At 43.6% G+C, this 27,364-nt stretch overlaps 1 protein-coding gene across 2 annotated transcripts in view; it reads right to left on the bottom strand.

The window, feature by feature from the left end:
* Positions 1–27,364, bottom strand: part of adarb2 (adenosine deaminase RNA specific B2 (inactive)) — a 118,308-nt gene that overhangs the window by 39,650 nt on the left and 51,294 nt on the right. The window contains exons 2-3 of one of the 2 annotated variants that reach the window (XM_049027193.1): positions 11,318–11,404; positions 9,466–10,403 (exon numbers count right to left, since the gene is read on the bottom strand). In XM_049027193.1, the coding sequence (XP_048883150.1) occupies positions 9,466–10,403; positions 11,318–11,404 (1,025 nt within the window). The remainder of the gene's footprint in view (positions 1–9,465; positions 10,404–11,317; positions 11,405–27,364) is intronic. The other variant, XM_049027194.1, reaches the window with a different exon arrangement.

Here is a 27,364-nt window from a genome sequence, read left to right as displayed (position 1 = left end):
AGCAGCACCTTCTTTTATGACATTGAGTCGGTCAGCAATGCTTATGTTCTTTTGAACTATTTGTAAGTCAGTCGCTTTTATCTATTTATTGCAATGATTACATATACTGGCAGCTGTCGACCTGGGTAAAGCTGATTTAATTATATCCGGATTTATGCAAAAACTATCCGAGTGACGTAGAGTTTACGGAAGTGCTAGGGTTAGGTATTGGCACAGATTCCATTTGAATCCGATTCACAGGCTAACACCGCTTTCCAGTCCGATTCGATTCTTATTCAATATCAATCCGATGAAAATGACATTTGAAATACCATATAGCAACTTACCATATCTGGAGAAATGTTTAAAAAGTTCTAACTGGAACACAGAATTACAAATGCAGTCACTGGAAACAAATTGTGAAAACCACTAAAGAAAGGCCAAAGACTTGAATACCAAAATGGTTTTATTTGAAGAACATATGGGTATAGCTTATTAAAAATAAAACTAAATTGTCTCTTATATACACAAAAAACTTCTATCAAGAACTGCTTGTAGTTTGTTCATTCGAAAGGTGTTTTAATAAGTTTAATTATATACTGTCTTGATGTGCTGGAATGTGGAATTTATTTAAATGTTTATGTCTATATAGTTTTTACTTTACTTTTCTTTGTGTCCGGACAAACAAAAGGTGTCTTCACACTTCAATAACTTTTTCTGGAACCAGGGACTTGTATCTTTGACATGGGGCTTCCGTGATTACTCGACGTAGTTCATGACGTCGACGCAGAAAATGCATCAACATCGATATTCTAAATTGATGTATCATTTTTTAATTTTAATAAAATTACCGTTATGATTTCTAGAATGCTTCAGTTCATTGTTTTCCTTTAATATCACTATGTAATTATTAGGGGTGTGAAAAAAAAATCGATCCATCAATATATCTCGATATTTTGTTTCATGATTATACTATATCGATTTCTAGAAAATCAAGCAAAATACAACCAGAGGTTTTGGGAACACCCTGGAGCCGCGCTATGTGATCCCAACCCGCAAACACATTACGGAGGTAGCTGTGCCCAGGATGTATGAGGAGGTAATGCAAGTTGTAAAGAAATCTTCTTCTCTCTGCAGAAAGAGTGGCACTTACGTGCAATTGCTGGAATTCGTGAGCCATTGAATCTTAAGTTACAATCACATCGCACCACATCAATGAGGATTGGCAACTAATTTCTCATGTCTTACTGAAGGGGGGACCTTTTTCACTGCTGCACCGCTAAAAATGTACCGCGAAAGATCAGAAATAGAAGATATAGCTGACACTGGAGTTGAAAATAATGAGACACTGGAGTTGTCAAAAAAATGATTCTCAGATACTAATCGATATTAAAAATAAGTAGACACTCATTTTCACCATTATTGATACCAACAGTACGGTTTTCGCCTCATTCGCCACACTTCACGTGGCATCGCTACAGCGCAGGCGCGCGTACATGCACGCACACGTGCACGCACACATTCGCGTAACCCCTCCCCTCCTTTCCATAGCCGCTGAACGCGTTTGCGTTGCTTACACACATACCGAGCTGGCCGAACGTGGTATGTGCTGCAGTTGAGGGCACTTCGCAAGCTGTTTTAGTAAAAACAAAATTGGAATTATTTTGCAGACAAGCATGGAAAGGCTAAGGATATCAATAAGCTTCTACACAAAATGCTACAAAGTTGCGGTGACGAAGCCAAGTAGCACATCAAACTTGGCGAAGCATCTTAAAGACCGACATCTTGGTCTTTATGAGAAATTTCGCTTGGTCGGTAAAGCTCCCATTAAAACTATTAAACACTTATCAAAAATGTTGCCTTGGCCGGCGCACACCTTAACATTAGCCGTTTATCTATAAGCAGTTAGCCAACAAACATGTTAGCCGTATGTTATCATTAAGGTAGCAGATACTATATATAATAATATAGTTAACGTGGGAACAATGCAAAAGCGTAGAACTGAAATATGTCCGGTAAAATCCTGGAAAATATCGTAAACGCCCAATCAGACATTTTATAAAAATACAGTCGTATACCATGAAACCGATTTAACTTTGAAAAATACCCGTAATATAGATTTTTGGTCATACCGTCCAGCTCTAATCATACTGTCTTTTATTTTCTTTATAAGAACAGTTAATATGGTCAGTCCTCTACAAGCACCACACCAACCTTAGATAACTGACTGGGCACTTTCATTTCTTATTTTTAATTTTATGCACTTTATCTTAACGTTTTTGGTGTCCACTAGTTCATTGTGTTAAAATGCAAAGGCAATAAAGTTAAAATTCAATTGAGTTATGTTGTTTTGGCTAAATTATTAATGTAATGTGATTCATTAAGACCACCCAGATCATATGCAGCAACTTGCATTTCAGCTCTATTTTTACATTTTCAGTGAACTGTAGAATATTGCAATATATCTAAATATGTATAGCGTCACAATATATCGTGATTTAATCGTATCGTGATCCATGTATCGTGATACCTATCGTATTGTGAGGTCCTTGCCAATACCCACCCCTAGTAATTATGGCAATAGTTCAAAAATGATCACAAAATAGAAAAAGTGGTTTTACATTGTGCAAAGTGCGATGGCATACCACAGCGATACTAGTGCTATGCATGAACACCTGTAGAGAAAACACACAGGCAATATTCTAGTCTATTCATGTTTATTAAATTACCATTGGTACTGAGAGCTTTTTAATATCTTCTGTCCTTGTAGCTGCTAAAAACACTCATCATTAATGCCATAAATCTGCCTGCTGCATTAGAATTTCCATTGAATACGTGTTTGTGAAAATGTTTAGGCTAAAACCTGGGCTTATTCTATGTTGATTGACGGTGTCAGTGTGTGTTCATATGCATTGAACTTGCTGGGATCAATGTCATTATCGTAAACTGAAATGAAGAAAGACACTAAATAAAAGGAAATAATTTGAACTGAAATTAAAATGAAAACTATATTTAAAAAAAAAAAACGTCTTCAAAATACAATTTAAAACTTAAAAGGTTAAATTGATTTTCTGGAGGAAAATGAACCGTTTAGATTAATCAACTAGTCAATAAAATAATTGATAGATTAATCAATAGAAAAAAGTCTTTAGTGGCAGCCCTGCTTTCACACCTCAGGAGTTCCTTGGAGGCAGTTCTGGAACCTTTTATTAGTTCCTACTCCAGACCAGGTACTTTTAGTTTGAACTACCAGGGAGGTGATTACAGCAATAACCTGCTGGCTGATTGTCCATAAGCACCACCGCTAACTAAGTTACACAGAAGTGTGGGGAACAGAAATGTTAGCGGAGCAAAAATTGAACAGATGTAATTATTTTTGTACTCCAGTTACATTTGAGGAATACATGTTTGCTTGCATCTTCATTTTTCTGTATCGGAAAATTTGACTGATAACCAATATACTTTTGTCAGATATTGCCTGTGCTGTCAAACTTGCCAGCGCTTATTAGCAGAGTATGTTCGACTGTCATTTATTCTGTGAAACCAAGAGATCAATCTACCAGCTCGATTTAATAATGAAATATAAACATGCCATGGGTTGTATAAATAAAATATAAATAAAAGGCTTTGTCCCGTTTTGATTGCAATGCCACCCCCCTTAGGGTGTCACTTAAAAATAAAAGTCTGAAATACACATCTTTCACCACCTTGATCTATTCTGTTGGTGATAAAATGGACCCAGAAAAATTACACTTAAAAATATTAACATTTACAGGTAGCCCAAGGCCTCTGAATGTTAGCATTGTAAGCTTAATTACGCCTCATGATGACCACGCTTTCACAGGTACCTCTCTCGCTAATCTGAGTAACCACACCAATCTCTTACTTATTTATATTTCTGACAGTCGTATTTTAGCTATTCTATGAAAGCAGAAACAAAACAGTCAGCCATGTTGTTTTCTGCTGGTGTTTAATTGTTATTTTTCACCAGTTATTCGGTTTGCACTATAGTGTCGAGCACAGTAACGTCAGAGATAATCAACTTCAATCAAAAGAAGGTAATATATGCATTGGAATAAATTATATGCATTGCAAATTAAATGCATTGTTTTCATGTGTTTATATTACATAATTGCAACAAGTAAGTAGCCTGTTTTACTACAGGGCTATGGGCTAAGACACAAAAAAACAAGTTAAATAAGCTGTAGAGTGGAGATTGGAACTTCATGTGCCCTCGTTTTCATCATTCTTAACTTTCTAAATTTAAAATGTTAGATGTTCAGTATTTCAAATGTTTACATGTTACATTAATTTTCACTTTTCATGACCTATTGACCTGTAATCTGCATGCATTGACCGTCTGTTTATTGTTTGAGTTTTAAGTTCACTCCGGATCAGTTTGTAACCAGCACCTCCATGAATCTGTTTCATTGCCTCAACTTGCCGACTGACTTCCTGACCACTGATCCAGATACCTGGGCATCACAGGAAGGATACATTGGTGCAAAGTTGTCAATGATACTGCAGAGAGGGGAGTGGCACTGATCCAGGAAGACAAGAAGACACTCACTAAGGATGAAGATGACCTGCGGTTTCTCTTGCAGGTTGTTTCTGATCATCGTCAGCTACATCCTACTACAAGGAAGACCGAACTTTAGTGAATGTGACACCACAGAACTGTGTATTAAATCAGAGTTTGTATAAGAATCACATTTAACTATAAGTGTTAGTGCAGTACACGGTACAATTTATTGCAAATGAACCATTATTACATGTTCCATCTATATTCTTGAGCATAAACAAATTGTCTAATTGGTAAGTATACTGTGTATAACATCATCCATTTTTGTGATATAAACTAAAATGTAGATGGGCGACCTGTAAACATTACACAATTATGAAATAATTTGGCACATATTAACTTTTGACCACATGGAACAAATTTGAAGGGTGAGAGTAAAGAATTTGATATTTTTTTTCTCATAGTACCTAAGTGACACCCTAACCCCCCTCCAATAACTAACAACTTACCAAAACGACATGTTCAATCTCCATTGTTTTGTGGTGGCAGTGTAGTTTTGAATTATGTGCGAAGTTTAACCTACAAACTTTTTGTGTGTCCAATGTTTATGTATCATAAAGGTCCCTGTTCTGTTGTGCATTGTGAAATTGTACATAAGTGGCCAGGAACTCCAAAAGTCCCTCGTTGAGACATCCCAGGAACTCCAAAAGTCCCTCGTTGAGACATCCCAGGAACTTATAACCAGGGACCAGGTTCTGGACCTTCAGTGTGAGACCACCTAAAGAGATTTAATTGTTCTGCTGGTGTCGTAATTGGCAGACACACTGAGTTAGGGGCTAGGACAGGAACAGGGGAGGGGTCTCACAGCAGGGGGGTTTGATGGGGGCAGGTTTAGCGGTTCCAGGAAGGGGCCAGTTCTCGGTAAATTGTGGATTTTGTGTGATCGTCTGTTATTTAAATGGGCACTTGGTAAAATTTGCATCCCCTAGTACGAGGACAACCCAGGGCACTGCCCATTTTATTTACCAAGTTTGGGGGCACTGCCTATACGGTACTGTTACAGGTGGGGAGGGGAGGGTCACCTTGACTTTGCTGAAATTATCTTCAGTCCATTTGTGTGGTAAAGTTGCCTTATAAAATCCCAAAGCTTTTTTAATTATCCTCCTAAAGAAGCAGCACGCTTACAGCATAAACGCTGACGCGTCATGTACTTATTACACGGCCATGACTTGTCTGTCCGAACGCAAGGCCTGCTGCAAGAGGCCTGTCTTTTATGGGAGGCTCTGCCTTTTTGCTCCCTTGGCGCTGTTTCAGATCTTTGTCATACAGAGGAAAGATTAAGTGTCCAATCAACCTTCAAAAGAGGGCCAGTTATTCAGCCCCTGACTGTCTCCAGGGTCTTTACACAAAATTACATCTAACTTGGGGAGACATGACCTGAAAGTCCAGCTGCAGCTTTCACCCTTGTGCCATCTTACACTGCCCTCATCATGGCTCCTCATAATCTGTAATGAAAAACCATGTGGGGGGGGGTATCTTCATGTCAGCCCCTCCGATGCAGATGGTCAGGATGACCCTGTCCTTATATACCACTCAGTCCGTCCGTCTATCGCTCCTTCACAGACACTGAGCAAAATCTCTGCCAGCACCAAAGAAAGCGACTCTGACAAACAATGACTTGGTCTCGCCACCAAGAAAACCTGCTTGCTTACACACAGTCAGCTTCTAGAAGCTTCTATCCCTTGTAAACCTCCAAAGCAGCTACAGGATCGCATATTAGATTGTTCAGGTACCAGTTTTTCAACATTTTACCTTTTCAGGTCAGCTGTTTGTGATGTTTTTTCCTGCACTTAAAAGTATTTTGAGAATATACATTATGATTTATATTGTTATTAACCTTAATCGCGCTGTATTTGCAATTAGATTTTGTTTAGCTCTGTAGTATCTTGCACAGAACTGTCTGAATGGAGACAAATATAAAGATTACTCTGCAACAGGAATAATTCCCTCTCTGTGTTCCAGCTTTAATTTAACAAATTAATGGTAAAAGATTAATACCTCTGCATTGTAAGGTCATATACTGTTATTTGAGATACCTGGTTTGTATTAAATAGATACAGTCATAGAGCAGTGTCTTGATTTATAATTTTTTTCAGAAACGTACTGTATTTTAATGAGCTTCCTAAGATGGAAGATAATAGCTAAATGGGCACACACACGCAAACACACACATATACACACCCATGAGTTTTACCCAACCTTTATCTCCAGACAAACATGCTATCGCTGATGCTGAGTGTTGTGTGTGCTGTGTTAATGAGTGAATGAGGACGTGTGAAGACTGAGCTGAATCTTTTGTTTGTCGCTGCCTGTAACTAGTGGTTAGGATTCTTTGTGGGCATCCTGCGGTACCATGATCTATCCATCCAGAAAACGCTCCTTCTGTTGCTAAAACCCACCTCACTGGTTGATGCCTTACACTTTCGTCCCTCCCTTCTGATCTTTGCAGGTGGAATTAGTTAGAAAGACTCCCCCCCCCGACACACACACATTTTCTACAGATAGTTTCCTGTGTCAGTGACCCCCCCTAACACAGAATATTCATATTCACATTTCCTGTTTTGTCTTTTAGTCTTTTAGCTTGTCTGGGAAGTCCTGCCTGGCTGGTGGATGGATATCTGATGGGAAAACCTACAAGGCATTGTAGATGCTTGAACAGACCTGGTCCTCCAGCACAATGGCTCATGTGCACTATGAAGCCGACTCCACCCCCCACTCTTCTGTCAAAAAAGACACCCGAAGAAAGACTGGGGTATGTGTGGAACCAGGCTGATTGCACAGGGGACATTACTGACATCTCTCACAATCATCTCTCTCGCTTTCTCTTCTCTTCCATGCGACACTTCATCTCGGAATTCCAGCTCAGAACACCCGGACAAATTTAAGCAAATCTGCGGAGAGGACTGGAGATAGAGAATGAGAAGGCTTCCATCTCCAGAGACGAATGTGAATTTATCCAGTTCAACTGAACGCAGACACACCATTATTCCCTCGTTCTACATTTGACAAAAATGGCCTGTTTGTATTTCTGCTGACATTTTCTGGTGGGGTAGCACTGGCCCAGTTCACACAGGATCATCCGATAGAATTAGCAAATACAGACGCTCCTCTACTTATAAACTTTCAATTTACAAACTTTCAGGCATACAAACGAAGAGGACTGTGAATCTAAATTGTGTTCATTGGGCTCCCGTTTCCTGTTCGCAAAATCAAATTTTTTTTCTGTGCACCAATTCCAGGTAGTACGACTTCTGGCCGCTACTCCTGCCGCGCAGCAGCGTAGCGTGCGAACTCCCATCATCGTAGTTCTTTGTACTTGCATATACCCTTAAAATGATGTTACTTACGGACATTTAAAGTTACGAACGGCCGTCCTGAATGTATCTCATTTGTAAGTAGAGGAGCGACTGTATGGAGAATACACAGTAAATATTGAGAGTTGCATGTTAGTGTGGACACCCAAAGGGGGGGGTCTGTCAGTGCATGACAGACTAATGTCCAGGTCAGAGAAGCACAGGGGGCTTCATAGTGCACATGTGCTTGAACAGACCTGGAGGGCCACGCGTTAGATCTGCCCTCAACCCCATTCTTAGAGCCGTCTGTGAGAAGTAAATTTCCACCCCCCCCCCCATACACCAAGGCCTCGAGCAATGACCCCATGCAGCTCTGGGAAAATCTGCGTTCACCATGTGTCCTTCACCGTGCCTGTTTCACCATCCCTCCCTCCATCCCCCCATCGCAGACGCTGCTGCTGATTTTCAGGAATGTGCACGAGTGGCCAATTTCTGGAGCTAAACCGCTGAGGAAAATCCTCTTAAAATCCTTTTAGACACCGTGTCGGGAAAAGAAAAGCTGAAGTTTCTCCGAGGCGGGCAGGAGCAACTTGTGTGAGAGGAAGGACAACATTTTCCTGGCTTGATGTTGGGGGCCGGGAGGGGAATTTTAATACGACATACTGCATTTAGTAACACTGTGCATCGCAGACATGATGAGATTCAGCTGTCTCACACAGCCTTAGCGAGGGGGGTTGGCTGCCTGGGGGTCGCGCTATAAATAAGCGTATACATTATTTTGCAGTGTCAGTGAAGCCGGCAAGCAGTGACACTGTGTCATGTTTACAAAAGACCTTTTAAATCAATTTGTATTTCTACGCACACAGCTATGTATATGTATGTATGGGGTGATCTCTCACAATACCATCATGTTTGATTACAAGCCCTGGGCAACACTGTGGAGCAAGTCTCCTCAAGTTATCTCCAATGTGTCATTTACATTTCCCATATATATCTTTACCGCACTTGTAATGCACACACTTTAAAAATCCATTTGAAAAGTTCCCAAAACTCGTTTCCCCTGATTGCTATTTAAATATTGTACTAATTTAACGTTGGAATTGGTTTGTGCCGTGTTTGTCTATTTGCCCTTTGTTTCTCCATCTCCTTTGGGCAACGGACTGAATTAATGTTTATAGACACTGAGATGCCACACATGAAGAAACAGGAGATTGTGCAAAATACTTCCCCAATTATAGCTCGATAAACACACAGGAGACCTCATTTCCAAGCAATGCGCTTTTTTTTTTTAACCCCCCATGTTAGGGGCACAGGAACAATCGTTTACTCGTTTGCTTCCATGCTTTCCAAGTGAATAGATCACTGAGCAGATTCTGTTGACTCCCAACTCAAGCTTTTACGTGGCTCCATGAGATTACGTGACACCTACATCCAAGATAAACATTGCCTGTGCCTGCTTGCATATCCCACCCTCCCCGCCCCTTCACTCCTCCCCCTTAATTAAGCTTTGAATCATCATCCCATAATTCCCGGTGCTCCCGCTGCTGGTATTATTACAGGCTACCATAAGGAACAGCACACACTTGCCAGAAGCGAGTTGGCATTGCTCACCTGTGGGAAATGAGGGCATTTACTCCTGCTGGGAATATGGCTGCTTCTCCCCTCGGGTGCCAACTCGAGAGCCTGTAACGCGGACAGCGCCGCCTGGCGTTTTGCCAGCTTCTTGCTGCGTCCAGAGCCCTCGAATATCCTCCCGTCCACCCTCACGGCCATTACGAAGCTCCTGCCGTGTCTGCTCTGCGCGCTCTCCGAGAGGAAGACGTACCTCAGGCCTGGTCGCAGCTCATTTAACAGCACCACCGGGCTCTTCTCGCCCTCCACGGGGGAGGCCATCTTCTGCTTGTTTTGCCCGGCCCGGGCCACTAGGCCCAGCGTGGGGCGAAGTGGTCTCCCGTGCCAGAGGGGTCCGGGGACCGACTCATTTTCTGTGGACCCGCACACCAGCAGGCCGTCAGCTTGGGACGCCGGCTCAAACTCCTTGAACAGCGAGTCCGGAAAGTCGGCCTGATCCGAAGTGAAGTCGGCTGTCGGGTTGCCCCGGTTTCCCATGGCCTGGTGAGCCTGAGGGGCATTTGGGAACTGGACAAAGGACCTGAGGGCCATCTCTGCTGCCCTCATCTTGGCCTTCTTCTTGGTAGGCCCTGTGCCCTCGAATGTGAGCCCGTTGACCTCCACGGCAATTGAGAACACTGGGGCATGCACCGGTCCGGTCTGGGAGACCATTCGGTACTGCAGGCCCGGCCTGAGCTCGTTCAGCTGGACCAGAGCATTCTTTGGAGCGTCGGACCAACTCAGCCTTTTGTAAAACAGCTGGAGCTTACAAAGGTGGGAGTTATTACCCTCTTCCAGTGGCCGCTTCCTCTTCAGGCCAGAAGTCCCGCCTCTGGAGGCGTCGGAACGGAAGATGGACTGGTGATCTCCGGGAAGCAGAGCGCAGTCTTCTAGATTTCCAATATTTCGGTTTTCCTTCACCTCAGCGCTGCTTGTGCCTGGAAAAGATTGAAGGGAAAAGTGGTTTCCTTTGTGTTCATGTTCCTGAAATTTATGGCAGTGTATCACAGCCACAAAAATAAAGAGTTGAACAAGATCTGCTGATTTACCAAATACAGAACAATTCAGCAATGTGGACACGGGGTGACACAAAGCCATGGCAGTAACTCCATTAATCACCATATACAGCTGGGTTCTGGAGTCTTTCTCAAATGTTTTCGGATCCACATATAAATCCCCGCAGATCATGGCGTCACCTCCCAAATTATTCTGTAATCTGCAGTGAAATTGGGTGTGATTCTGCGTTTAAAGCAGCCGGTTTGCTCCCTGCTTTCAACACGACGGCGGCACGGATCCCATTGTAATAGACAGATAGCTCTGATAGCTGTGGGTGCTTAAAGCCTTTGGAGATAAAGCAGAAGATCAGCTCTTATTTTCCCCACTTTATTCTTTAATAAAAACAGGATGCAGCATTGCTTGTCTGCTGAATGATGCAGCACCCACCAGCTGACTGCCAGCACACTTCTAGGTGCGTTTAACGCACCTTTGTGAGTGCCTACTGTGTTTAACTTTTTATGTTGCTATGGAAGTTAGTGCTCAGGGCAAAATTTAATAATGTATCTTTTTATCAAAAGATAAAAAATAAATGACTTGAATGAAAAATGAAAAAAAGACAATACGGTCTGAAACAAACAGTGAGAACAGTTCACCCTCCTTTCTCTTTTTGCCTACCAAGTCCCGTGACACAGAATGCCTTTATTTCTTGGTGTACAGTGGCTACCTTGCAAACTCAGCCACAATAGTAAAAATGCATGAATAGATCCAAAGCCTAATTGTTTGACCAAGAATGAGACTGCTGCATTTGTGGGATTATACGATTATGAAATGATACTGTAAGATTTAAAGAACTTACTCAAATTATCTTCGTCCTCTGTGTTTACTGTCCCAGGATTCATGCATTTGAAAGGTGCTATGAATGCAGAAAGCATGCTGACTTTCTCTGAAATCAAACAGAAAAGCAAAATCACTGTATGAAATAGCATCTGCAGTGTGTGCGTAACAGGACTGTGGTAAATTCAGGTGTATGAACCTCAGAAGTACGGAATGAAACCAGGGCATTACATTACATCTGTCTGTCAGCGGCTGGCGAACAGCGCATTAACCATGAACCTGACTTAGGGCGGTGAATTACCTCCCTGTGCTAAAGCTGCAGCGTTTCTGCGAGGAGCCTGTAACTGCATCCGGCCGCCTTTCAGATCTGCTCACTCGCACCTGCCTTGTTTACAGACAACGCTCCCATTAAGGACTTTGCTCGGTCCACGGAGCAGAGAGTGGAATCGACGAGCCGAGAGGCACCTCAATTAGATTCTTCACAGCTGGACATCCTTTAATGATCAATAGTTTTAACAGCCTAACAACAGTGGGAGCAGGGAGTGCGATATCAGAGAGCACTTCACACATTTCCAGTAGATGGGCAAGACATTTAGACACTTGACTACAGTCTCAGGAAAAAAGATTTTTTCTGTTTGATATCACTTATTGCTTCCTGAACCCAAGGTTAGATTTGAAGTACTTTCCCTATTTTATGCAGTTAAAAAATAATCAGCATTTCTTAAAAATACCTCAGGTGTATTGCGCATTTTGTGCAAGCCTTTATTCAAGATTGTGTCGTTCAGTGAATAACAGAGTTCAGAGACGTAAACTTTATTATTTGCATGGGAATATGTATAGCTCAGTGCTTTACAATGCTTGCAAAATGCTTTACGGCACAGTTAAGGCTTCCATAAAGTGCTGGGACAGATGAGGACGCTGAATGGTCAAAAAATGCTTCCTTCTGCCAGACTGACAGTTTAGCCAGCCAACCAATTTAAAGGCCTCCGTGGGCGATTAATCTGCATTTGGCTCAGTCATAAGGAGCTGCTAATTGCAAAATAGATGTTAATGCTCGAAAAAGTGGCTTAAGTGTTAATTAAGTCATACAGAAATTCACTCAACTGTGAAAGATAATGGCTATGATCTTGCGGGAAGGTTATCAAAATTAATGTGACTGTAATCCTATATAAACATAAAAAATTAAACTGAAAATTATGAGAGGCCTTTAAATTCACTATTTTTTCTTCCATTTTTTTGGGTTCTACTCATGAAACATCTTCTGAGTTTATCCACACAGATATAGCGCAACCCCCCCCCCACCCCCCCCAGAAAGGCGCAGTATCGGCAGACACCCCTTCCTCTGGGTTTTTGGGAATCATGTGTGGCAGAGATGAGCTTGCTTTAGCCGGAAAGGTTTTGTGCATTTCCTGCGTCTGCTTGCGCCCAGGTGTCGGGCCATGAAACACATGAAGCGATTTAGAAAAGCGTTAACCGGTGATAATGTTGTGATTCACCAGTCCAGCAGTCTTAAAAATCACCGGAACACCAGAGGACTTGGCACCTCCTCTGGACTTCCCGGATTGTGACCAGAGCTAACCGAGAATGCACTAAGGAACTGAAATCCAATTATTTCTCCTAACAAGCAGCAGGCAGGATTGTTTCTGAAGACCACTGGGGACTTATGGGCCCTGTACACCTGAGGAGACCCTGATGAAGAGATGGGGAAGATGAATCGTCCATCCGTCTCTGTGAGACTGGGTAGACACCTTGTTGAGAGTATGAGAAAAGTATAACTGCCATAAACTAACAATCTGCATCGCAGTCAATGCCTGTCACAGTCAGTTGTTGGGGAAAAGAGGAACTCAGTCCTAGGGGGTTAATATGTAATCATCATCATTATTATTATTAATATTATTACTACTACTAATGTGCCAAGGTTTTCATCCCACACATGAAAAATGTCATGGATTTGAACTGAAACCAATTAAATTGACCTAGGGGGTATGAATGGAATAACCAAACATGGTTTTGAGGCAGATTCCTTCTTTAAAAGTCAGGCTAATTTATGCAATTTAAATTTTAATGGAAATGGATTTTGGACACAGGGATTGCACTGAGCAATAGATTACACTATCCTCTCACAACACCGTGAAGGAAAAAAAACGTGGAATTTGTGAAAAAACAAATCCTCCAATCCAGCACTCAGACGCCAGAATGTGACACGTTGATTCTGTAATCACCTAACATTATGTTGCCTGGGATGCTGATATATACTGTATTTTAAGTTTGTCATAGAAATAGCTATGCAGTGGGTTCTGACTCATTTATCTTCCCCCACAAAAGAAAATGCAACATCCAGGTGAGGTTTTTGGGTCTTGGCGGTCAGTCGTGATCCCTTGGGAGAGCTAGGACAGATTATAGAGTGGGGGGGATGAGCCACCTCCTTTCCACTCCGCAGCCGAAGACGGTAACGAGCCCCATCAGAACAACCCCGTGACTCGACATAACGAACGACCGGAGAGACAAGTGGGACGAGCAAGAAGGCGCTGCTCAGTGTCGCTGAAGCGGCAAATGGGAAAGGACGCGTCGTCCCACAGTCTCCTGTGCGAAGGCCAGACAGGGCCGCCGTTAAGAAGCGCCTTGTCTGGTCATGTGACAGGTTAGTAGCGTTGGGTCAGACTCTAAGGTCACACGGATCCAGTTTGAGGGTGGGAATGTGTGTGGGCTTAGATTGTACATGTGAAAGCCGGATTTAATTTGTAGAAATAATGGCACTCTAAAGACCTGACAGGCCTACATCTGTTTCATACAACAACGTGTATCTGTATCTGTAAAATATAGACTGTTTATGTACTGCATGTATTTGTGCTTGTATATATTTATGTACATACACCCTCTGTCAAGGGTGTGATTACATACTAGGCAAGTGAACTGTCAGTTCTTGATGCTTTTGTGTTGGAAGCAGGAAAAATGGGCAAATGTAAGAAACAGCGATTTTGACAAGGGTTAAATTGTGATGGCTAGACGACTGGGTCAGAGCATCTCCAAAACGACAGGTCTTGTGGGGTGTTCCCAGTATGCAGTGGTCCGTACCTACCAAACATGGTCCAAGCCAACCGGTGAACCGGTGATTGGGTCATGGTTGCCCAAGGCTGACTGGTGCATGTGGGGAATGAAGGTCAGTCATTCTGGTCCAATCCCACAGGAGAGCTACTGTAGTACAAATTGCTGAAAAGGTTAATGCTGGCTATGATAGAATGGTGTCAGGATGCACAGTGCACTGCAGCTTCCTGCGTATGGGGCTGCATAGCTGCAGAATGATCCGAGCGCCGATGCTGACCCCTCTCCATCACCGAAAGTGCCCCCAATGGGCACGTGAGCGTCACACCCGGACCATGGAGCAATGGAAGAACATTGCCTGGTCTGATAAGTTACGTTTTCTGCTACATCAGGTGGATGACTGGGAGTGTGCAGTTTCCCTGGGGAAGAGATGGTTTCAGGATGCATTATGGGAAGACGGAAATCTGGCAGAGACAGTGTGATGCTCAGGGCAATATTCTGCTGGGAAACCCTGGGTCTGACATTCTTGTAGATGTTATTTTGACATGTACCACCTACCTAAACATTGCTGCAGACCAAGTACTCCCCTTCTTGGCAACGGCATTTCCCAGTTGCAGTGGTCTCTTTCAGCAGGATAACGCACCCTGCTGCACTGCAACACGTCTTCAAAAATGGCACGAGGAACATGAAAAAGAGTTCAAGGTGTTGACTTGACCTGCAAATTCCCCTACATCTCAATCCGATTGAGTATTTGTGGGATGTGCTGGACAAACAAGTCTGATGCATGGAGGCCACATCTCACAACTTACAGGACTTAAAAGATCTGCTGCTAATGTCTTGGTGCCAGACGTCACTGGACACCTTCAGAGGTCATGTGGAGTCCATGTCTCTACAGGTCAGAGCCGTTTTGGTGGCATGAGGGGCATCTACACAATATTAGGCAGGTAGTTTTAATTTTATGGCTGATTGGGTGTATGTATGAATATACATACATATTTATATGTATAATGTGGTCTCTTTTGGGTACAAGTATTTATGGAATGTCATATCAAAATATTTTCATTAAGTAAAATTCATTCAAGTCATGTAATTCTGGTTTCATCGTGTCGTCCCATTCAAGCTGTCTTGCCATAACTCCTCTCACCTTGGAGAATATTCTGTCTTATGTTGGCAGGAACACTCAGCCGTTCAACCTATATTACAGCCCCGTTCATATTTAAAACATGGACACACTGCATACCATACACCCTGACTTACCACCTTGATAGAACTGCTTCATTGATATGGTCTAATGGATAATTCAGGCAGTGGTTTTTAAATTTCCTATAGTATTCTGCAAACTATAAACATCTGGAGAGGTGGGGAGGTGACAGTATTTGACTCTGTCCTAATGGATATTGAAATGTGTTTCTGTTTGATGTACCGATTCACCTGAAGTAAAACATTACGTTCAGAGGACACGGAAAATTCCATACTTATAGGACTCATCTTTTGACTGGCATGTCGTAAGTGGGACTCTTGGCGGATAGGACCGAAGGTTAAAAAAACCAGGCCATTTGATTTCCTGCACCTGGCGGGTGACCTAGATGACCATCTGCTTTGCACGTGCTGTCTTCACCTTTGCCAAGGACAGCAGTTAAGAAGGGTGAACAAAAGAATTTGGGTAGACGTCCTCATTCAACTCGGGCTCCATCAGCAGGGAAGTCCAAGGGATTACAGAGACCAAACACATATTAATTAAAAAACAGATATAGAAAAAATTAAGCCAAAGAAGTAAAAGTTAGGGAACAGCAGGTATGCAATACCATATAATTCAAACAAAGTTTGACCAACGTGGATACATGTTTGTCTGGATGGGAGCATGTGAGCCCAGCAAATACCACCACGATTCTGGAGAAGAGTTCCCATGTTATTTCTTTCTCTGCCAAGAAGGGGGGATACTCCTGAGAAGGACTGCAATAAGGCGAAGAGCATTTAGGAGTGTTTGTACTTTGTCCCGAGAAGTAACTCTTCATTTACGGCAAGAAGTTAGAAACAGAGGTGTACAGGGGAAAGGTTTACTGCTCTATACAGAAACATTGCCTGAAAATCAGCAAAATAAATAACGATCAGTGGGATCCAAGAGAGATAGTCATGGAGATTTCAGCTGTACATCAGCTTATCCTGAAACCAATGGAATGACAACATGCCAACATTTCCGAAAGATCTGCAGGGATCTATGTTTTAGATTTCAATCCATCTACTGAGGACACGTGTAAGTAAAGATGTGATTTCTGGGTCTATCTTGGGGCCATAAAAGTGAAATCTGCTAAAATGTTATTGTTTATTCATTCTCCTGATGTTTCTTCAAGCCAGTGACTCATACATTCAAAGAAGGGGCAGACTGTACATGATAAAGCTTTCTACTGAGAATGTGCAGAGCTTACAATGACATCTAACACGGACTGGATCCCTTTGTTTTGTTCAAGACATGCTCATATTGGTTTAAGCTGGGTCATCCACCCAAGAAAGGAGAACATAAGATATGAAGACATGTCTCCTTCCATTACAGTCTCAGCCTACAGAACATCATTTCCTGCCACCGATTATGACATGCCTTACCTCTAGCCAAAATGAGCATATTAACATGTTCACAGGAAAACTGCTTCATGGTCTTTAAAATATACATCATTATATGAGAATCATATTGCATATTATATTACAATATAAATGCCTTCACCTTTATCTCTCCACTTATTCCATTTTGAAAATTAGAAAGACATTTTTATATCAGATTCTAAAGAGGAGGTGAGATGGAGTTTATCTAAATACAGTGTACCATACAACATGACTGACAGTTTCTCTCCCAGAGAAAGAGACTCTTATGGTCCATATACTGACATTCACTCATCTCTTGTCAGTGAGTCGGACACACCTCTTTACCCTCCCCTCTTCCCTAGTAAGACACAGGTCTTTACTCGTCACTCATCAGTGAGTCAGACAGACCTCTTTACCCTCCCCTCTCCCCTAATAACACATGAGTCTTTACTCATCACTCGTCAATGAGTCGGACACATCACTTTACCCTCCCCTCTCCCCTAGTAACACACACGTCTTTACTCATCACTCGTCAATGAGTTAGGCACACCTCTTTACCCTACCCTCTCCCCTAGTAACACACACGTCTTTACTCATCACTCGTCAATGAGTCAGGCACATCTCTTTACCCTACCCTCTCCCCTAGTAACACACACGTCTTTACTCATCACTCGTCAATGAGTCAGGCACATCTCTTTACCCTACCCTCTCCCCTAGTAACACACGAGTCTTTACTCCTCACCCGTCAGTGAGTCAGGCACATCTCTTTACCCTCCCCTCTCCCCTAGTAACACACACGTCTTTACTCATCACTCGTCAATGAGTTAGGCACACCTCTTTACCCTACCCTCTCCCCTAGTAACACACACGTCTTTACTCATCACTCGTCAATGAGTCAGGCACATCTCTTTACCCTACCCTCTCCCCTAGTAACACACACGTCTTTACTCATCACTCGTCAATGAGTCAGGCACATCTCTTTACCCTACCCTCTCCCCTAGTAACACACACGTCTTTACTCATCACTCGTCAATGAGTCAGGCACATCTCTTTACCCTACCCTCTCCCCTAGTAACACACGAGTCTTTACTCCTCACCCGTCAGTGAGTCAGGCACATCTCTTTACCCTACCCTCTCCCCTAGTAACACACGAGTCTTTACTCCTCACCCGTCAGTGAGTCAGGCACATCTCTTTACCCTACCCTCTCCCCTGGTAACGCACAGGTCTTTACTCCTCACCCGTCAGTGAGTCAGGCACATCTCTTTACCCTACCCTCTCCCCTAGTAACACACGAGTCTTTACTCCTCACCCGTCAGTGAGTCAGGCACATCTCTTTACCCTCCCCTCTCCCCTAATAACACATGAGTCTTTACTCCTCACCCGTCAGTGAGTCAGGCACATCTCTTTACCCTACCCTCTCCCCTAATAACACATGAGTCTTTACTCCTCACCCGTCAGTGAGTCAGGCACATCTCTTTACCCTCCCCTCTCCCCTAGTAACACACGAGTCTTTACTCCTCACCCGTCAGTGAGTCAGGCACATCTCTTTACCCTACCCTCTCCCCTAGTAACACACGAGTCTTTACTCCTCACCCGTCAGTGAGTCAGGCACATCTCTTTACCCTACCCTCTCCCCTAGTAACACACGAGTCTTTACTCCTCACCCGTCAGTGAGTCAGGCACATCTCTTTACCCTACCCTCTCCCCTAGTAACACACGAGTCTTTACTCCTCACCCGTCAGTGAGTCGGATACACCTCTTCACCCTCCCCCCCCCCCTAATAATACAGTCTCTCCCTGTGTGGACTCCCAGCTTCTTATCAGGCTGTCAGGACAAGACCAGGCTGCTTACTGGCCTGCACCTTTCACCATCTAATCTATGGGTGTTGGGCGAAGGAAGAAAAACCAATAACTTCCCTTTTGCTGGCAACCATTATATTCCAGGCACAACACATTCTTGCACCCAGCCTCACAGGCCACCAGTGCAGTAGAGAAACGCTGGTGCCAAGGATAGCCAGCTCACGTCACCAGACACACCAAATAAGGACAAATAAGAATCTGATGAAGTCTCTGGAAGGAGAAGGCTGATGCATCACAAAGTGCAAGACTAGGCTCTGCACAGTTGTCATGGCAATATAGATTGTCAGGTTTGTCAATCACATAGTATTATTTATAACTAGTGAATACAGTAAAGTTGAGCGACTGTATATTCCCCAAGACTAACACAGTGCAATGTTACATTTTGTGCTTAACTTCAGCTTAGAGTTAATTGATTTAATTGTTAATTTTGGGTCACCCCCACTTTTAGCCTCGGTGGTGATGCAGGTTACCATCTGCCTGACCCCAGCCCCTTCTCAGAAGCAGAAGGAGGGGTTTACAGATGGGATAAAAAATAAATGGCCTCAGGACCACCAGAGCCGGCTTAGACAGACACCCCAGTATGATGATGCCCGGAACACCCACCGCACCATATGTACGTTATTATGGTCTCCTGTGGCCTTCAGAAAGGGAAACCTGTCAAGGTTTCTATGTAAAATGTCATTAATGAGAATTAGGAAAACAGCAGGTTCTGTTTCATGTGAAAAGACAAAATGAGCACTTGTATCCTAAACAGGCCCAAATCTTCAACAGTATATCTGGTCTGGACTCCATACTACTGCAGAACTGACCATCTAAACAGTTTAATTTCCTCTACTCGGCACATAAGCAGAAGAGCCTGGTTCTGATTTCTTTGCCATGTGGAGGTGCTTGATGAAAACACAGTGAGGAGGGTGAGGCTCCAGGACTTATGAGGTTTTATTAGGTGCTGGGAATCTCCTTTCCTGAGGTGGCATGTGCATGTTCATTAAATTCAGAAAATTAAAAGGTGTTAAAAATGTAATGATGGGGGCAGCTTGAATGGGCATAGATGGGCCACTCTGTCTTGGGGGTTAGAACCATCTGTATAGGCTAAGGCTTTAGCTTACAGTCAGTTCAGTCGCTCTAACAGTTTATAAATCCATCATGGGAGAATAAGTTTCACAGTGATTATTAGCACACTTCTTTTGAAATGGGACTTTGCTGCATATGGATTAGACATTGTGAAGAGCTGTCAGTTAAATCTCTTAGATAAACCTCAGAAACAATCAGATTTACATTCAGCCTTTATTAATTCCTTTTTTGGGAAGTGTTGGTCTATTGTCACATGTATACACTGACTGTTAGCAGTCCCGGGATGCACAGATGGGACATGGGTGTTTCCGTGCTGCTCGTTCCGTGCGACGTAACCCAGCACATCTGGCATGCAGCAGGCGTCGTCCTCGCACTAATTTGTTTGTCACTATACATTGGAGGGGCTATCCGTCATTCCAGCGCACCTTCGTTCCGCTGTGATGTCTGAGGACGTGGCTAGTCATAAGTTTCAGATGCGGGCCGCGTGGGACTGCCTCCTGGCAGCGGGGTGACTTGAAAATGGATGGTGTTCGAGGTGGGAGGACGGGTGGCTGTGTGCTGGAGGCTCGCGGCATTCCGGTGATTTTTTTTCCCTTCCAGTGAATGAGAGAAATGAGTGAGGTCTCCATCCCACTGCTTATGGGAGACCAGCGCTAACTTAAGTGACATTGCTGGGAGCCTGGAGACGAGCCGGGTCATGCTTTAATGGGATTAAGTTTTATAATCACACTTATAGACATTCTGTGGGAAAATAATACCAGCCTTCTGTGAGGTGTCGTCCTCACTGGGTGACAGGCGCCAGGGAAGGTAGAGGCGTGATTTCAGGAGGCTGCTTCAGCTGCATTCATTGCAGCCCGATCCCACCGTGTTACCCAATCCCCAAGCAATATCACAATAAATACAAACTGACAGCCCATAATACCCCATTTCCAATTGCATGTACTGCATTAAGAGTAATTCACAGTCAATTAAGGAGCCATTTGAAGCTGATGCATTGAGACTTTGAAATAAATCGCTGTCCCTGCAGTTACAATGCGACGGGGCTGCTCGTTTCCATGCCTCTAAGCGCTGCAAGCTTATGCATTTTACTGTACATTGACATGATGAGAAAAAAACACGGATGAACATTGAAAACGTCCCACTTCCTGCCATTCTGCTGGCCATGTAAATCAGTTATAATTCAAAATGCAGCAACACTACCTTAACCTCTTCATTCAGCTGTACAGCATGCTGAAGAAGACCTGAACCACCCAGAGACATTGCACTGCATCACTGAGACCATTCAGCGATATTCTTACATACTAGAAATCAACTGCTAAGTACAATCAACAGGGAAAACTGGGAGTCATCCAATAGACTGATGAAAACGGCGGAGTTGCAGTCCAATGAATGGACAGTAAAGTTCTCGGAAACTAGAGTTGAACTTCCTTTGTCATTGCAACCCGATCAGGACCTCAGTCCAACTCTAATGACAGTCTACTGGGCATATGTCTGACTCAGCTCATGATGCCCTGATGGGCACCAGTCCTGCTCCGCCGTAGTTCTGCTAATGTCCCTTAGAACCACACTGCACCTGCAGCGTACCTCAGCACTGCACCTTCCTCAGTCACTAAACCGCAGTTCCGTGATGCCCCTGAAAACCTTTGCGGTGGGACTGACATTAGCACTTCTTTCCACTTGATTCTGTCTTCAGGACTTTGTACTGAAGTGACAGCACTTTCTTTCCCATATTCAGATCCTGGCTCCCGCTCTGGTCCTTACGCCATATCTTGTTTTGTGGTTACTCCTTTAGTATTTCGCTGTAACACGGAAGCACCGAGGTTTCAGAGACCGCTTGTCTCTCGTCTATTTTTGTACCTTTCTGTTGATTTCAAGTCCCCAAACGTCAAGAGTGAAAGCCTCCCAACTTTCCAGAAAGCGTGGCCCAGCACGCGAGAAGCTTTAGATGAATAAAAAGCTTCACTTGCAGGTTGTGATGTTATATTTTGGGTTATGTGTCATTACAATACTGTTTGTAATAAAATAAAATATGTAAACTATAAGTGCTGTTTCAGGAGATAGGATGTCTGCCTCATAGTCATACAGGGTTTATCCCTGGGCTTGTGAGTCCAAGCAGCGTTTAACCACAGTGGCCTGTGAATCCGAGCAGCGTTTAACCAGCCATTGTGAGTTCAGTTCGGGTTAAATCAACTCTGAATCCGAGCCGCGTTTAACCAGCCACTGTGAGTTCAGTTTGGGTTTAACCAACTCCTGTGAGTCCAAGCAGCGTTTAACCGGCCACTGTGAGTTCAGTTCGGGTTAAATCAACTCTAAATCCAAGCAGCGTTTAACCAGCCACTGTGACTTCAGTTTGGGTTTAACCAACTCCTGTGAGTCCGAGCAGCATTTAACCGGCCACTGTGAGTTCAGTTTGCATTTAACCAACTCCTGTGAGTCCCAGCAGAGTTTAACCAGCCACTGTTAGTTAAGTTTGGGTTTAACCAACTCCTGTGAGTCCGAGCATCATTTAACCAGCCCCTGTGCATCCATAATGAGCAGCATTTAAGGTGCTCCATTGAGCTTGGATTTTATGAGTTCTTTCTGTTGGTTTCCTCCAGAGTATTTAGTTTGCAGCCCAAAAAAAACACATAGGGCCAGGCTACAAGGTTTTTGATGTCACCCCTCAAACCAACTCATAAGTAATTTATGAGCACCACATTCCTCAGTGCTTAGTATTATTACCGAATGTCACGGCCATGTTAAGTTATTTCACCATAAAAGAGGACTTATTTTTTTATAAGCTAAAATAACAGTGTCCATTCAGAGAACTTTAGACTAGGAGGTTTCGGCTGTTAGACCTTCAGATGTGGGATTCTTCTTCGCAATGAAAAGCATCCAGTGGAATGTATGCAGCACATTAACTGAGTACACTGCATTACTAAGACTTTTATGTCGCAAGATAACGAGCTCGGCAATTTGTTAACGAGGGCTCTTATTTATTGGTGCACTGTGTTTATTTACTCTGACCCACTCGGCCGTTTGGGCAGCACTATTATTTGCAGTCAGTTTAAATCACATTCCAGCTTTAAATAGCAAAAGCCCAGAGACGCCACCCCCCATAAAGACTATTTGCCGTATTGGCTAACCTCCCCTCAGAGACATTTTCAAGGATGGTTAGATAGAAAAGCGAGATAAAATACCTCTTAAATGGGTTGGCCATGGAGCTGTGAGTGTTTAAAAGAGAGATATTAACATCCCTCTAATGCCTGAACAATAGCGAACATCCCAAGGGGGCTGTATCTTAACAGGTACTCTCTGGCTTTACAGTCAAGCTTAAGAAAAGCTCTTCCACGAAGAGAACGCCTTGCTTTGTAGCCCTGGGGCTGCCTGACGTGTGATAGACTGTCTTCCTTACGGAACGATGATCAGAGGGGGTGTCTTTCAGTCGACGGGGTCTAGACGAGCATCACACACAACGCTGAAGGGTGACTTTTATTAAAGAGACACCGAAAGAGGATAGAATTCACGTGAGGTATAATCCCAAGTCCGTAATGTAGCTACAGAAGGGCATATTTATGGATCCTGGCTATAGGTTTATGCAGAAACGCACTGGCAGTAGCTGCAGGCCTGTAAGCCCACAGCTGGCTTCCTATAAAGGCAAATGTTACAGAAAGCAAACCTATGAAAATTAAGAATGACAGATGATACTCAAGTGCAGTTAAACACAGCAGTGGAAGCTTATTTTAATGTGTGTTTAGGGCACGTTCACCTGCATCTATAGTTGTAATATACTTCAAGTGCAATAGGAGACATAAGCAGAGTTATCAGCTAGAGCGGCACTTATTCATATCACCCACCCAGGGACTGAAAGCTACAGCAACCAGTCATGGGAAAACACATCTGCTAGTAAAGACTGAGCAGTTAAGCAGCCAGCAAAGTATGAATCATTCAAAACGATGTATCCAAAGACAAAAAATGGCTTCATAAAATAAGTAACTAGATAAAATACACATAAGTACAACATCCTATTGTGTTTTAATGGCAATACAGTATATCAGGGGGGGAATAGATGTCGGAGCCTCGAGGAAGATGTATAATCTAAATAGCTTTAGTCAAATACCCACCTGAGCTACAGAATGTGAAAGACCCCCACACTGGACCCTTCCGGACCACGGGGTTTGCTGAGGACCTGCGAAGTACCACTGTGCTTTCTGTAATTAAAGCTTTCATTAAACTCATACCTTAATTACTCTGCAAGGCATAGCAGGATATTAAACAGTACAGTTTAATTTCAATTACCTGCTTCTTAACCCACACTAAGGAGCAGGCAGATAACTCATTTGACTTGGATAACTTTTAAATACCATATGATTATAAGTTTATTAATTCATCCTGTTGTGTTTTGGGATTTGTTTTACATATTCCATGCAGTCCAACATGGTGCATTGTTATTCATTATTTATTGCTCATTGCCTTAATAAGGGCTGCGATTCCAATTTCCCTGTATAATCTAGGTGTTCATTTTCCCACATTAAGCATGGCAGCTGCTCACCCAGGCCTCCGATCACTGAATGAACTCAAACTCCTCCCATCTTTCAAAGCTGCGATGAAAAGCCTGCTTTAGTGTCGTCACAAGTGCCTCAAACAACATAACGAGACCTTGTCTGTCCCTCGTTTCCACACACATTTCTCACGGTCCCAGCTTGGGGGGGACACCCCCCTGACCCCAGAGCTGGGAGAGCTCAGCGTTGACACCTATCCTGGCGATTCAGGGATGGTTGTCTGTTACAATGGTGATCTATCACTCGCTGTGCTGCTTCTCAGGGCCAAGTGGAGGGGAAATTCATCTTCTTCTTGGCTGCGGGTCAGCGGCTAGTGGTGTGAGAGCATGGCATGTGCAAGCCCCCTACCTGCTGGCCTGCCGTGAGGGAAGCCTGTTCCTCAACCCGCGGGCTGCAAGGCTACGGAACATGGACAGCCAAAACTCCAGTTTACAGAAACTCCACGAAGACACGTTTGGGTCAGGAGTGGCTTCCACTGCTGGGAGTTTTGATTTTCATTGGATCACTTTGCGGATTTGGGAATAATGTGGTACAGTTCCAAAGAGGACACTGCAAATGGCTGCTGTCCAAAGACAAAGGTTACACTTGGTATAACTGGTAAGCATTTAGTTATGTGTAGTCCTTTGAGCATTATATATGCAGGGGATGCCTTAAATGAATTCTGAAGCATTTTTAACCTTTCTTGACACATGGAGCTCATCTAAACACCATTAAAATACATAAATTGCTAAAGGTTGGCAGCCGCTTTTGACGTCCGCCAACAACACCTCAGCACATTGCATCTCTATGTGTTGTACCCCTGTACCTCAGTCTAAAGGGAGGAAAAGGTGTTGAGGCAGAGGGTTTGACTTCATCCAACCTTCTGCTCAGTGCAGCCCTTGGGGAGAAGTGGGTTGGGGTTGAGGGCAGGGGGAGATAAGATGCTGGAAGTATGTATCATCATAGCAAGTCTCAGGAGGGCGAATAAGCTGATTTTACTCTGCCAGTGGGACCAGAGGATGATGGGGTGTCCGCTGTGTGAAATTCAGGTCTCATCATCTTCCAGGATCAGTAAACGCTTAAGACCGTGTGATCTGAGAATGCGCATCACAACCTGGAGCCATGATCACGTACATATAACCCGTTTCTGTCAAGAACCACAGCGGCGTCTCCTGAGCATGAAACCGATGTCTGATTACCTCAGTGTCATGGAGTATTTGGCCGAAACACGGCCGGTCCAAAGCAGCGCTTTTAACATGCGACTTGTCTGCTTCGTGAGAAGCGACACATTCGATGCAAGATGTCGTTCTGAAACCGCCGTCTGCGAAGGGGCGTGAAGCTGTCAGGATTTACGAGCCTGCTTATGTGAAACGCTCTTTATAATTACAATGCCTTCATATTTGCTTTGTGTCAAACTCGCACGTCGATCACGGAGAACACGTCCACGTTGGTGGAGGGCGGATGGTTCCCTACATCATTCTCTCATCAGGCACACGTGTAATTTTAACAGCACCACCTGTGAAACGCTAATCCTTTTAAGACTCGTGGTTCAGGCCTGTACACAAAGGCGATCCCCTGTTGGGCCCCTAAACGGTATTTAAAACCGTAGACATGTAATTAATCTGTCTGAAGATGCTGCTAAAGCAGCTCTCAAGGCTTAAGAGGCGCATGGCATCTCGGTGGCGCAGGAACTGCCTGACACCAGAAGCACACTGCGAGGGGGACTGCAGAACTGCAGCGCTCCTCGTTAACCTGCTACAGATAAACATGCTCCCTCTCCGCTTAGGGGATGGACTTACTCTCCCTTTTCCCTCCTTTCATCTCCATTACAGAAATTAAGTTTCAATTTAAATTGCAATTGTAATTCTGCGTGCCTCTGCTGCCCGAATCCCCCTTAATGACGCCAGTACACGGGGCCACCATTTTTGGCAGTCCTGTCAAGGTTATGTAGGTGCGCCTTGTGTGTAATGAGATTCATGATAATTCACTGAGTAATTGCTAACAACGTGTTACTACTTTGTCAGCCCCTACAGTCTCTACTCAGAACGCACCTGAAACAGATGCTCGTTAGCGGAGACATTCAGGTATACGAAAGCCAATCTGCCGCGGGGCTATCGTCTCCTGCCAGACGGCCGTCAGAATGCGCCAAGCCACGGCGCCGACTCGCAGCGTCGCGCTGTAAACCCGTATTATCCGTCCTCACGTTCGGAGACACCCGGATCCGAGCGACTGTTTACTTAAACCACTGTCCTGGTAAACAACTGTTATTTACACATCTGGATTATTATTGTAATACCATGATCGGGCAGCATCTAGACACTGATAAAAGTAAACAGAAATCCCTACACAAATTGTCAAGAAAATGAAATCTTTGATCGCCTGCCATCTCATTTGGATGCCGTTTCAAAACAATGAATGATAATAGAGCGAAAAATGTTTCATTCGTGAAGCAGTGACAGGATAATAGTCTCTTAGAGCTCACACATATGTCACGGAGCCTTTTTTTCGATCAATCTTGGAACGACTGAAATCTCTGTCAGGCTGAGGCTGTATTAACTTTAAATGTAAAACAACGGTCTGTTCATCTGAGGTAGATGGAGATGAACGAACATTTTATGACATCATAACCACCTGTAAATATCTCGAACACAGCTTAGCTGCCTTCGTACTTGCTGAGCATCAGACCGTACATAGTTCACATTCCACAAAGTGCCCACAATTTCCATGAATCCTGGAAAATTAGAAGTGACTCTATAATTCACCTGGTGCCAGAAGCAAAGTAACTTGCCATTCAGACCCAAAACTCAAAGCCTTTCAACCCATATAATGATATCAGTAAATGCACATTATCAGCTTCATAAGGACACATGTCATGGTACAGTTAAGTACTTGGTGTTGTAACCTAATACACATTAGGTTTAATTCCCATTAGGTTGCTTGTTTGAGAAATCAGTCCGTAACAGAAAAATATCCGTTGTATAAAATAGCAATTATTCTAT

This window comes from Brienomyrus brachyistius, chromosome 1 (assembly GCF_023856365.1).
Source record: "Brienomyrus brachyistius isolate T26 chromosome 1, BBRACH_0.4, whole genome shotgun sequence".
NCBI classification, from domain to species: Eukaryota; Metazoa; Chordata; class Actinopteri; order Osteoglossiformes; family Mormyridae; genus Brienomyrus; species Brienomyrus brachyistius.
Note: the sequence above shows the minus strand (reverse complement) of the source record. Positions and strands in the feature narration are given on the sequence as shown.